At 49.6% G+C, this 13,039-nt stretch overlaps 1 protein-coding gene across 2 annotated transcripts in view; it reads left to right on the top strand.

Moving 5' to 3' along the window:
* Nucleotides 1–3,276: 3,276 nt before the first annotated feature.
* The window catches only part of ITGA9 (integrin subunit alpha 9), a 338,515-nt gene continuing 328,752 nt past the window's right edge, over nucleotides 3,277–13,039 (top strand). The window contains exon 1 of one of the 2 annotated variants that reach the window (XM_057705604.1): nucleotides 3,277–3,596. In XM_057705604.1, the coding sequence (XP_057561587.1) occupies nucleotides 3,412–3,596 (185 nt within the window). In that variant the 5' untranslated portion in view covers nucleotides 3,277–3,411. The remainder of the gene's footprint in view (nucleotides 3,597–13,039) is intronic. The other variant, XM_057705605.1, reaches the window with a different exon arrangement.

Below are 13,039 nucleotides of genomic sequence, written 5' to 3'. Positions count from 1 at the left end.
TATCGTCATTTAAAAATGTTTACATTTTGACAAATGGCGTGCTAGTTTTAATATTTAAATTGAGGTGAGACATGTTTTAAAAACTTGGCAATATCTACTCTAACGTTGATGGTTGTTACTTAAAGCAGTTTCACTAAATTTGGATCTCTGGAAAAAAACTTTTTTTTTTTTAAGCATGGAAGCAGGTTGGAAATACTGCACCCAATAATAACAGCAGGACTTTGGGCATATGAAATACTTCAGTGGGAAAGTATTTGCTTAAATCCCTGCCTGCTATTATAGTTGAAGTTTTGGTGATCTTATTTGCCCTTCCCGTGAACTTTCTGGATTTCAAAACCATGTGGATGTGTAGCTTGTCTTACGCAAAAAACAAGGTTGGGCAACTTTTGAAGAATTAACATCAAGAAATGCATTAAGCTAATATCAATCATTTAGAGAATGATTATCAGGTGTGTGAATGATCTTGGCCCTTTTATTTTCTCCCCATCCTTTGACAACACAGTGAAGATACCTTTCTTCCACAGGTTGGCTGGTCTCCTTCTTAACCTCTGCTGGGAGACCAAGTGGGTGTCGGCCCCTCAACAGAGGCCAGGCTGTTATAACAGGCTTTCACTTTGATGAATGCTTTGGCCTTATGGATGGAGCATCTTCTACATCCGCTGCTGGCTCTCTGTAGACCATTTAAGCAGTACGAAAGGAAAGATTGATGATGGATAGGTAAGCAGGTAGACAGATGGATAGATGATACATAAGCCAGCAAGAACAGCCCACAATCTCAATTATAACCATTACTAACATTGCAGGTAAACATCCAGACCTTTTTCCTTTTTTTTTTTTTTTGTTTTTGAGGGGGGTTATTAATTTTACTTATTGCTTATTCATTTTCTATTTCATCAACTTTATTATTTCCATTTGTCTCTTTTAAAAAGTTAAAAAATATTTAATATAATTTTTAAAGGTTACATTCCATTTACAGTTATTATGAAATATTGGCTCTATTCCTTGTCATACAATACATCCTTGAGCATTATTTTATACCTAATTGTTTGTATCTCCCACTCCTCCACCCCTATATTATCCCTCTCCCCTCACCACACAGACCTCTTTTTATGAGCATGTATACATATAGATGTGTGAAAATCTACGTCAGATCATCATATTTTGAGCATATTAGAACAAACAGTATTGAACAGTAAGCTCAAACAGTGCTTACAGGGAAATTGTGTGTGTGTATACACATTATATATAATACATATAAAATATATATATTAATACTATATTAGAAAAGAATTAGAAAAATGGTAAGGTAAAAATCTAAGCATCCATTTCAAGGAGCTAAGAAAAGTACTTGCAAATTAAATCCAGAGAAAGTGAAGGAAAGAAATAATAAAGATAAAAACAAATCAGTAAATAGTTTAAAATTAAAAAGTAAATGTATTATAGAAAGAATGTCACCAAAGTTAAAAGTGAGTTCTTTGAAAAAATTAATAAAATTAATAGCTCCTGCAAACACGGATCAAGAAATAAAGACCAAAACCACAAATTGCAAATAACAGGAATGAAAAAGCTGACATCACTCCAGATTCTACAGCTCTTAAAAAGGTAATGATTATAATAGTGTGGTCAAGGAAAGACAAGGGCTTGAACTGAACCCTAGGCAGTAGAGATGAGAGTGAGTTGATGGGTTGGAGAGCTTGAGGAGGGGGAATAAACAGGGCTGGCTGGATTGTGTGTGGGAGAGAAATAGGTGTAACAGTCTGTGCTGAGCTCTCTCTCAGGTGACTGGGTGGTGAAGGGGCGCCACTGGTGAGGCTGGGCAGCTCACATGGAGAAACAAGCTTGGAGATATTGGGCTAAAACCAACTTTTCCCAATTTAATTGTGTTGCTTTTTTTACTTGCTATCTAAAAAGCAAGCAAAAAACCCCCTCAAAACCCAGAAAATAACAAATGTTGTGAGAATATAGAGAAACAAACTGTGCACTGTTTGTGGGGATGTAAAATGGTGCAGTCACTGTAGAAAACAGTATGGCAGTTCCTCAAAATATTAAACATGTAATTACTATATGATCCAGCAATTCCACTTCTAGATATATACCCTAAAGCATTGAAGGCACTTAATTCTCGAACAGATAGCTGTACACCTATGTTAATAGCGGTATTATTCACAATAGCCAAAAGGTGGAAACAAACTGTCAAAGATCATTAGATAAAGAAAATGTGGTGTGTGCATACCACAGAATATTATTCAGTCCTTAAAAAGGAAAGAAATTGTGATGCGTGGTACAACATGAATGGACCTTGAGGATATTATGCAAAGTGGATTGTCAAGCATGAAAAGACAAACACTGTATGATTCCACTCACGTGGGGTACTTAAGTAGCCAAATTCACAGACCGAAAATATGGTTGCCAAGGGCTGGGGGAAGGAAGAAAAGAAGTTACTGTTTAAAGGACACAGAGTTGCAGTTTTGCAAGATAAACTTCTAGAGATTGGTACTTAATGTACTTAATGCCACCAAAAATGTACACTTTAAGATGGTTAAGATGGTAAATTTTATGTTATGTGTATTTTATCTCAATTAAAAACACACATACTCACAGGGCTGGACCCCAACCCGAAGTTCTGATTCAGCAGGTCTGGAGTGGGATCTGCTGATAGGATTTATAAGTTCTGCGTTGATGCTGATGCCGCCCCTGCAGAGACCGCATTCAGGGATAAGTGGTTAGGAGGCCAGGTGAGTATCGGGTGGAGGGGTCCTTTGCTCGCTCCCACGTGGCCATCGTTGTTAGTGACAACAGCCGGCGCTTGTGAGCCTCAGCCTGCTACAGATTATCTCCCAGCTGGGTGAAGGGACTGCAGATGGGCAGGGCTAGAACATAAACTTCACCCAGCTTTCTTTGGTCCTTGGTGTGAGTGTGAGGCTGAGAGGGAGCGAGAGACACAGAGACCCGGCAGGGCCGGCGGAGCACGCAGCCGCGGGGAGGAGTAGGGTGGCCCCGGGGACCGAGCGCCCGGGGGCGCGCGGGGGACTTGGGGCTCCGGGGCGGGTCGCCAGGCTCCCCCCCGTGGCCGGCAGGGGGCGCTGCCGCGCCGTCCCGCCGCCCAGGCCGCCCACCCCGCGGGCGCGCCTCTCCGCAGTCCAGCGCCGCCCGGCCCGCGACCCGCTCGCTGCGAGCGCGCACACTTCTCGGCCGGACGGAGGACGCCGCCCGCTCCGGGCCGCCCCTGTGCTCGCCTGGGGCGCCCGCTCGGCCCACCGCCCCCGGCCCGGCGCCTCGTCGCGCCCGCGTCCGAGCGCAGAGCTCCGGCCCCCGGGAGCCTCCCGGCCGTCGGTGGACCCCGCGGCTCCGCCGCCGGCACGCTCGGCGCCCTGCTCGCGGGGCACAGGGGAGGGCGGCGGCCGGCTGGGGATGGGTGGCCCGGCGGCGCGGAGGGGCGCCGGGGGGCTCCGCGCGCTGCTCTTGGCGCTGGTGGCCGCGGGGAGCCCCGCGGGCGCCTACAACCTGGACCCGCAGCACCCCGTGCGCTTCCAGGGTCCCGCCGGCTCCTTCTTCGGCTACGCGGTGCTGGAGCACTTCCACGACAACACGCGCTGGTGAGTGCCCTCCTGGCCCGGACCCCGACCCCGACCTCGACCCCGGCCGCGGCTCCCAGGCCGCCGCCGCCGCCTTTCCGGCCTCTCCACGCCGCCGTCCCGAGGGGGCGATTTAAATGTCTCCGTTGCGCGCAGCCCGGCCGCCCAGGAAAGGCGGGGAGGAGGGAGGACGCCGGTTCGCGGTCCCGCGGACGGCCTGGAGGGCGCCCGAGTCCCGGGTGCGAGAGCCGCCGGGGTTGCCCCTCGCTCGGCCTCCCAGCCAGGCTCGGCTTAACTCTCTGGGTCGCAAAGTCACTTGGTTCCTCTGTCCCCCGTGGACCCCAGGCAGCCCGGCCGGCAGCCCGGCCAGCATCCCGAACGCCCCGGGCCAGAGAGGCAGACACTCCTTAGTTTGGGGAACTCTTGGTGACACCCCACCCGCCTCTCCCCGGCTTCAAGCCTCTCCCGCCGGCCATGCGCAGGAAGTGGAGTAACCCCGAGACGCCAGGGCAGTGGGCTGGATGTGACTTGGGGGGATGCCGACTGTGTGGTCCCCTCGTTGCTCACCAGGCCCTCTGCAGAAGCGAGCTGAGAGGGTCCGGGAGGCAGGGAAGGGGGATGGTCCAGGACCCCAGTGACAAGGCTGGTGGGACTGGTGAGTGATTTCTGGGGCAGCCTGGGCCTCATCTCACATGGGGCAGCTGCTCTGGAGACTAGTAGTTGTCAAGGAGTCCAGCTGCCCCCTGAACGTCCCCCTGAGACTGCCAAGGGCTGGGAGCTCTCCCCATTAGGCACCACCTGCGAAGGGGCACAGAGCTTGAGTGCCCAACCCCAGGGGAGAAGCAGCAGGAGAGATTGGTCTCTCCTTGGCCCTTTCCTCTGGACAAGAGCAAATGGAACAGCTACAAGAGGAATCACCCCCTCCTCAAGGAGTTAGTTCGCCAGTGGGGGCCCAGATGACAGCTAGTCTGGGGCTGGTTTTATTGTGTGGTCACCAGTGTGGACATCCTTAGGGGCTGCAGGCTGGGAGGGCGAGGTCAGCCCTGTGTGTGCAACTCAGCATGTGGTTCTGCTTGGAATTGGACAGAGGCTGATGGAAAAGGGAGGGCTTGTAGACTCGAGTCCTCTGGCATTCCTGGAAAATTGGGGACTCCGTGACCGGCCAGCCCTTTAACACACATGCCGCTTAGGAGAGCTGCCTCCAAGAGAACCAGTTTTTAAGGTCTTTGCGTAGCTCCTGTCCAGTTCCCTATCTCCCTCCCTACCATTTAGCCCAGTTGCTAAGTTTAAGGCCAACTGTCTTTTCTTGCACTTGGCAAATTCCCCTTTTAAAGCAGAGCAGGTGGACACCTTTTCTGTGTCCTTCATACTTGGTGTCCACTATGGACTTAGGGTTTGGTAGAGAAGGCAGCCTGGGCAGGAGCAATTGGAGAACACATCCCACATCCTTCCTAGGCTGGACTCCTGGACTGTGTGACCTTGGCACAAAGTATGTGGGAAGGGGTGGCTCCTCCCCACAAAATAGACGGCTACTCTGGGCAGGGGGCTGCTGAGGAGGGGCGATCAGGGGAGCTGGAGCATCACATGAGGTCTGCAGCTCCAAGGCCTTCTGGGTCTCCGAGCTCTTTAATGTAAAGAGAGCTGCCAGGACCCTGTCACCTGGATTCAGATGGGCCACAGGTAAAAGCTGCCCCAGTTCGGAAGTTGGGGGAGTCAAGAGCAGATCTGACTTGGAAAAAGAGTTCAGTCTGCTTTGTTTCAAAAAGGAGATGAGGAGAGGCTGTGTGGTGTGAATAAATTTGGCAAGTGCAGGAAAAGACCCAGGGCCGTGGCCAGGGGTGGTGAGGATGGTCGGTCATGCTGGTGTGAGGCCCTGGTGGGCGAGGTCAGTGGAGATGTGGACATGTATTTCAGGGGTCCATCCACAGCCAGGCTGCTGGTCTCAAAAGCGTTCTCTCTGCTTCTGATACTGAGCAGGCTGCTCTTTTTATTGGAGTGCGTGTCCCTATAGTTGTTCAAGTACCAACTAATCTCTACTGCAATCTATTTAAAGCAACTTTTCTTACCCACCCCCCCGCCTTAATTTTGTCTTAGTTTTTGCTTATCTCCTTGACTTCTGTCCTTTTATTATTTCTTCCTAGCCTCTTCCTCCCTATTCTTTTTTTGCTCCTCTCCCTTTCCCCCAGTGTTCTTGGTCTTAGACCTTGAACTTTATTCTCTGCTGATTACGCTGCCCACTCTTGATATGCCATGGCCTTTGAACCAAGAGACTTTCAGCATCTCTTATTTTCTCCTTTCTTTTCTCTGTATCTTTAGAGGCTAGACTTATTGTGAGGCTAACAAAATTTCCACCCAAGACTTCTCACTTGCACAGGCCCCTACCAAGGCCCTGTGTCTAATTCTATACTTGCAACTGCATATTAATTTTCTTAAAGGTAGTCACCCTATATTTGTAGGACTCAGGCCCTGTGGAATCTGGATCTACCCTAGGTCTATACCTTAACTTTCAGTTCTGGGATTGGTTGACTGACATAGTGACTGATTGTTGATCTCTTCCTACCAGGCAGTCCTCGGGCCCTGGATCTTTTAGCTTTGCTTGAGGGACATGCAGGTTTGTTTGCAATTATTCACGATTATAAACAGCAGCCGGGTAAACATCCTTCTAACAAAAGCCTTGCGGACATCCTTAATTATTTCCTTTGAATAAGTTCCTGGGCTTAGAATTGCTGGCTCAGAGAGGGAGGGAGGTTTTAAAGCATTTTCTCTGCTTTTCCGAAGTGCCAGTGAAGCTGAAGTGTGTACTTTAGGGAAATGTATTAGCTTTGGAGTAACTTATCGGCGGGCTACTCCAGTCCAGGGGAAGAGCATAGCCACCTACTTGAGGGGGACTTAAAAAAAAAGAGGACAGAGAGTCAAACTGAGTGTGGGAGGTAAGTGATAGACACAAAGAGGACACGTAAAGTAGTGAAACCCTGAAAGGAAAAGAAGGCAGTGTTCACGAAGCCTTGTATCTGCTGTCTTTCTTTCTGAGCAGAAGGAAAGCTGAAGCTTCTTCATTCAGTCTTCCTGGTTCAACAGTTTTGCTTCGTGCTAATTAAACACCTCCGTACAGGTGGGAGGATTTGTTGTGTGTAGGGTTAGGGAGGCACGAGAGTGTGCTCGGGTGGGGGCGAGGGGAGAGCCCAGGCACCATGGTCAGCGGGGGCTCTGCAGGGGCCAGAGCTGAGGGGTCCCCATGTTAAGGGCCCCCCAGGTGCACGTCACAAAGCTCCTGCATGTGCTCTGTCAGTAGAACTAGTGCTTCTTCTCTAATCCCATACCTGAGCATTCCTAGCAGTTCTTTTTTAAGCCCAAATTGTCACTGATCAGAGGTCCTGTCTCTCTGTGTAAAGGATGGGGTGGCCTTGCTTTCCGACCCCTGGGGACTACATCCTGCCTCTGCAGTCATGTTATATTGGGAACAGAGACCCGGACCCAGCCTCTCTCCAAGGATTTGACTTGAGTGGCCTCTGCTGTCATGCTCTGGGCAGTGAGTGTTGTCTCCATGGCCAGGTGGACCAGAATATTCCAGGCAGTGTGATAGATGCCATTTGTATCAGTTTGGATGCAAACATGCAAGTGACTCGGTTTCTTCTTGCCAATGACATCCCGAGGGTGTCTGCCTGCACTGAGCTAGCATCCTCTCCTAGACCTCTGACCACCCAAGTCTTCTTGCCCCCTTTGAACAACAGCAGGAGGTGCCAGGGAACATGGACAAAGCAGATTTCTGTCCCCTTCCTTTAGACACAGACTGGTCCCTCAGCTGCAGGGCAGACAACTGTAACACCCTGTGAGATAAATAAATGCAGCCCGGCTGGCGTCCAGCCCCCAGAGCGGGTTTCTTTCACACCCTCCTCTTCCCTCCTTCCTCTTGGCCCCAGACGCCCTGGAGTCCGCAGCGGTTGGGTGCATTGGCTTCCTTTCTGGAGACGTGCTTCCTGCCCCATCTCCTGGGATGTATCAGGACGGCTGTGCTGGGCCCAGAGCAAGGGCTCAGAAATGCAGAGGCACTGCCGTCTTGCTTTGTTAAGGTTTTCAGAGCATCACTCAGGGAGGAACAGGAGGCGATTCAGAGCTGAGGGGAACATAGCATCCATCCTCAATTTGCATGAAGGTTGAGAATGAAAAGAACAAGCTAGGTGGTTCCACACTGCCAGGGCAGTTGCCACAAGCCAGATGTATTGCTGTTTAAGTTAACATTAATGACGACCAAATAAAATGAAGAATTCAGTTCTCCAGTCACAGTGGCCACATTGCAAGTGCTCAATAGCCACACGTGTCTTGTGGCTTCTGTATTGGACAGCACATAGAACATTTTCAACATTGCAGAAAGTTCTACGACTGGTTTGGAGCAATGACTTGTGACTTAAAGGGCTAGACGGGGAATTCCCTGGTGGTCCAGTGGTTGGGACTCCGTGCTTTCACTGCCGTGGGCCTGGGGTTCAGTCCCTGGTCAGGCAGCCAAGATCCAGCAAGCCATGTGGTGCACCCTCTCACCCCCCAAAAAATAAAAGGCTAGACAAAGAGCAAAAGGCAATGTAAGAAAAGTTGACCCTTGTGTATTTGAGTATGAAAACTGAAATGAGGGAGCTTAAATCTAACTTAAAATTAAGAGTGGGCAGCCTCTTTTCATCCATCAAACACTGGAGTGCCTGCTCTGTGCTAAGGGCTGGGGATTCAGGAATGAAAAGTGCACTCACAGTCTGGTGAGTGAGAAGGTCGTGGCCTTCTAGTTGTGTGTGTCAGGCAGAAAGAAGATGTGGGCTCCTATCGGGGGAAGGCTGGTCCTCGGGCAGCCGCGGGGAGTGGGCAGGGGGGAGCCCCGTGAACCTTCAGAAGGGGGGGACCCTGGGACCATGGGCCCTGTTCCCCACCCGGCTTTGTGACAGGACACCCAGAAATGGTGGTGGCAGCTGAGCCTTCTCATAACCTCTGTGGTGACATCTTAGCCGTGTTCTGTCGCACGCCAGGCTCTCAGGCGGGGCCGTAGCTCCACTTCCCCATCTGGATTTTCTGGAAGTAGCTTTTTCAGACCTCATTCCTGGTACTTAGTGGCCCTGCAGAGCCTGCTTTCTCAAAGCGCTCAAGAGGGATGACACACGTATGAGGCCCGAGTTCTGAGAGGACCTGGAAAGTGTCCCTTGGGGTTTCCAGGACGTTTCCCTGAAGATCTCAAGAAGCTGGCAAGGGTGCTGTTTCCTGAGCTAGTGCTGAATGCTGGCCAGGGCAGAGGTAGCTTTCTCACTCAGGAGAACCTTCCAGGGCAAGAAGGCAGACTCTTCTCAGCCAGTTTCTAACAGTCTGGAGTGTGAGGGTGTGAAGGACCGGGCTCCAGCCAGCTCTGAGTCCCTGGTGACCCGCTGCTGGTCAGGAAATGGTCTGCACTGTGATTTGTCTGGGGAAGATGCTGTTTTCACACTTGTTAAAACCCGCCATAGTGTTCTCAGAAATCATTTGCTTTCAAGGGAGTAGCATGTAACTTTAAGACATCAAAATGAATGATCCCATCAGATAGGATTTGCTGGGCATCAGCAAGAGGTCCAATGCTTTCACAAGCATAATAGTCTCTAGTGGAATCTTTGAGACAATGTGGTGAGTGGTGTCCAGTTTGCCAGGTAGAGACCTAAGGCTTACAGAGTTACACACCTTGTCCAAGGACCGCCCCAGCCTTGGTGATGAACCCACGTTGACTGGGGGCCAGTTTGCATGCTCTGGGAAGCAGGTGCTAGGACAGAGACAGGAGGGCAAGGGAATTATGGGGGCGGGAGGTAAGGCCAATGAACGAACAGGGAGGAGGAAACAGGATGGGGCGGGGAGAGCCTCGGACTGTGATGTGGGTCTGATTAAAGTCTCAGCCAACTCACAGGCCCACCCGCCCCCCACCCCATGATCATAATCAGTCCCTGTAGCTGTCTGGGAGGAGCATGGCCTCAGCTCGATTGCCCGGAAGGGGCTGCAGCTGGAGGCTGTCAGCTGACTGTCTCCTTGCAGCCGAAAGGCTTGAGGTGGTGCACACCCACCTCCGTGGCGGCCACGGAGCCCATCATGTGGAATGGCTGTGTTCAGAGGTGTGAGGTGTGCTCCTCAGCCTGCAGTGTGGCTGGGATCGTCTGTGCGTCTGCTCATCCCACTGTATCAGCCTGGGGAGCGCTGGGACTCTGGGCTGTTGGAATTGGTCCCGAAGCAGACTCACAGGGTGCCTCTTCCTGACATTTGGGAAGTCGCAGGTGAGGGCTGGAGGAGGAAGAGAGCTCCCACCTTACCCTGAGCCATTGAGTCGCTGACGAGCTCTTGACCAGAGGGAGCAGCCAGACCTCAACCCTGGTACCTTGTGAACCACAAAGCCTCAAGCCACGTGGATTTGGTGACCAACCAAAGCAATGTGTTTGATCATCACCTTTTTTTTTTTTTGCCCGCGGGAGCCTTAGAAAGTGAAAGTGAATCCAAGGTTGGGAAAAATCCAGTCTTTTAAACCACAGGCTCACTTGGTCCCCAGTGTCTGCTTTTGGGGGGAACAAAAAGGACTTGTGTTGCGGGTTTAAACTTACAGCTGTAGTAGCAGCAGCAGGGATACACTTACCGAGCACTTAGCCCACATCAAGCACTGTTCTGCAGACTTGTATTAACTCACTAATGTTCCCTACAGTTGCTTCAGCTGGTTATCATTGTAGCCCCATTCACGAAGGGGAAAACTGAGGCACAGAGGTGGTGTTTGCCCAAGTCACGTGGCAACAGAATGGTCGAGCTGGGGCTTGCACCTTTGCCTCCCAAGAAGTCAAGAGTCTGACTTTGGAGCGTCGAGGTACCCAAGCATCTGTGTCATGAGATTCTGTCTTGCTTTCCTGGAAAAGTTCTGGAATCATGGTCATGGTAGCTCCCCTGTGACACCCTTTGCAGATGCGTGTTCAAGACCCACTGGCTACCGATGCAGAGTTACTGGCGTTCTGCTTTCCAGAGATGCTTGATCATTCAGTTAACAGGGACCAGTGATTCTGCCAGGGTCGTTTGTAGGTCCTGCTGTCATGCTAAGTCTCTATTAAGACAGAAGTGTCCTGGGAAAGATGCAGCATTCTGGAATAGTCCATGTATCCCTCCTAATCTCCCTGGGCTGCTTTTGTTACCATCCCTCCATCTGCTCCACTGGTCCTGCTGGCTGTCACACCTTATTTAAGAAGCTCTGTTTGGAGAGTAGATGGGGTAAGGAAGCCATGGTGGCTGGTGTTTAGGATTCACCCCTGGGTTTGTAACATTATTAAAGAAACCCACACAGAGTCAGAATTTCTATACAAGTGGCCAACAATATGAGAGCAAATCTGAGCATGAAAAAAACGTGGAACGAATCTCAGCTCATCCGTTGATGTGCTGAATCCCAGGTGGCCTCTCCCACCTGTCCTGGACCGTCTAGTGTTAAAATGCTGCAGCGTGCACAGACCTCAGAGCAAAGCTGGTTGTGTGCGGGACACCCCAAGGGCAGCACTGCCCAGGGTCCTGGCGCCTCTTTACCACCAGGCTGGGTCCCAGAGTGGATGCTCCAGACTTAGGGGAGTGGGGTTCTTCCTGGCTCTGCCTTCATGGTGGCCCCTGATTCCCCAGCAACAACCAAACTGGTGGTCTGTGCCATAAAAGGGGGGCTGCCGAGATGCACAGTGGCCCTGCCCGCCTGGCCTCACCTCCGTTTAGGAGCTGTGTGTTCTTGGCAAGTTACTTCAGCAATGTGAGCCTCAGTGCCTCCTCTATAAAAGAGGAATAATGAGAATTTGTCCCTTATCACATTGTGGGGGGGGGAGGGGATTAAATGAGACGATGTCTGCGAAGCCTGGAACATAACATTCAGCACATAGTAAACCCTGGATAAATATGAATAGCTACTTCTATTGTTGCTTTGATCTGACGTTTGAAGCTAATGGTCTCCTTCATCCTGCCTTTAGATGCTAAAAGTTTGCTTTCGGTACATTTGTTGATCCATTCATTTACCAAAATTTGAGTGTCAGCACTCAATACAGAAATGAATGAGTCTTGCATAAGACGCTCTTTCTTATGTGTGGTTTCTAAAATTTTGGTCATGCTCTACATAAATCTGCATTTTTGTGTATTCATTTGCATGTCTACTTCCAAAAGGATCTGAGCTGGCTGCTTTAACTGGAGACTTGTGGGACTGTAAACCCTAGAGTTTTTAAAATCTTTTTAAAAATTGAAGTATAATTGATATACAATATTATATAAATTTCAGGTATACAGTATAGTAGTTCAATGTTTCTATAGATTATATTCCTTTCAAAGTTATTGTGAAATATTGACTATTCCCTGTGCTGTACAATATATGCCTGTAGCTTATTTATTTTATGCATAGTAGTTTGTATCTCTTAATTCCCTTCCCCTATCCTGCCCTGTCCCCTCTTCCCTCTCCCTCCTTATAACCACTAGTTTGTTTTCTCTGTGAGTCTGCTTCTTTTTTGTTATATTCATTAGTTTGTTGCATTTTATAGATTCCACATATAAGTGATAACATACAGTAATTTTCTTTCTCTGACTTATTTCACTAAGCATAACACCATCCAGGTTCATCCACATTGTTGACATTTTGCCATTGCATTCTTCTTTATGGCTGAGTAATATTACATTGTCCATATGTACCGCATCTTCTTTATCCATTCATCTCTTGATGGACACAGGTTGCTTCCATGTCTCGGCAATTGTAAATAATACTGCTGTGAGCATTGGGATGCATGTATCTTTTTGAATTAGTGTTTTTGTTTTCTAGGAATGGAATTGCTGGGTCATATGGTAGTTCTATTTTTAGTTCTTTAAGGAATTTCTCTGCTGCTCCCCATGGTGGCTGCACCAGTATATTCAATACATTCCCACCAGCAGTGTAGGAGTGTTGCCTTTTCTCTACAGCCTCACCAACATTTGTTATCTGTGATCTTTTTGATGATGGCCATTCTGACAGGTGTGAGGTAAGTTCTAGCATTTTGCATGCCTTTTCCTTCTCTCAGCGAGCGAGTGGGAGGCCACTCCTATTCTGGGGAGCTCCAGCCTTCATCCCAGGCTCCGGATAAGTCTGGGAAGTAGGTCCACACTTCCAAGGTGCTGGTGAGAATTTTAGCCAAAAAAAAAAAAAAAAAAAAAAGCAAATGTGAAAGTGTTGACCTATTTTTCTTGGAGAAGAAAATTTTCACAAGAAACCAACAGGAAGACTTCAAGACTCCGGTCTCCAGAGTTCTGCAGCTTGCTCTCCCTCTTGAATTTTAATGTTTACTTGATGCTCTCAGGTGGGGAAGGAGAACCTCAGCCCTTTGCCGTGTTTCATTCTCCGGGTACATCTACCAGAACCTGAGCCCCTGGCCGGGGCAGCAGCCTCTGAGGACCCTTTACTCCTATTCAGGGCGGCCAGCGGGGCTAATTTCTCTCTGAGGTGGGACTCT

This window comes from Hippopotamus amphibius, chromosome 13, assembly GCF_030028045.1.
Source record: "Hippopotamus amphibius kiboko isolate mHipAmp2 chromosome 13, mHipAmp2.hap2, whole genome shotgun sequence".
In the NCBI taxonomy this organism is placed as follows: Eukaryota; Metazoa; Chordata; class Mammalia; order Artiodactyla; family Hippopotamidae; genus Hippopotamus; species Hippopotamus amphibius.
The sequence above is the reverse complement of the archived record's forward strand: the minus strand, read 5'-3'. Positions and strand labels throughout refer to the sequence as shown.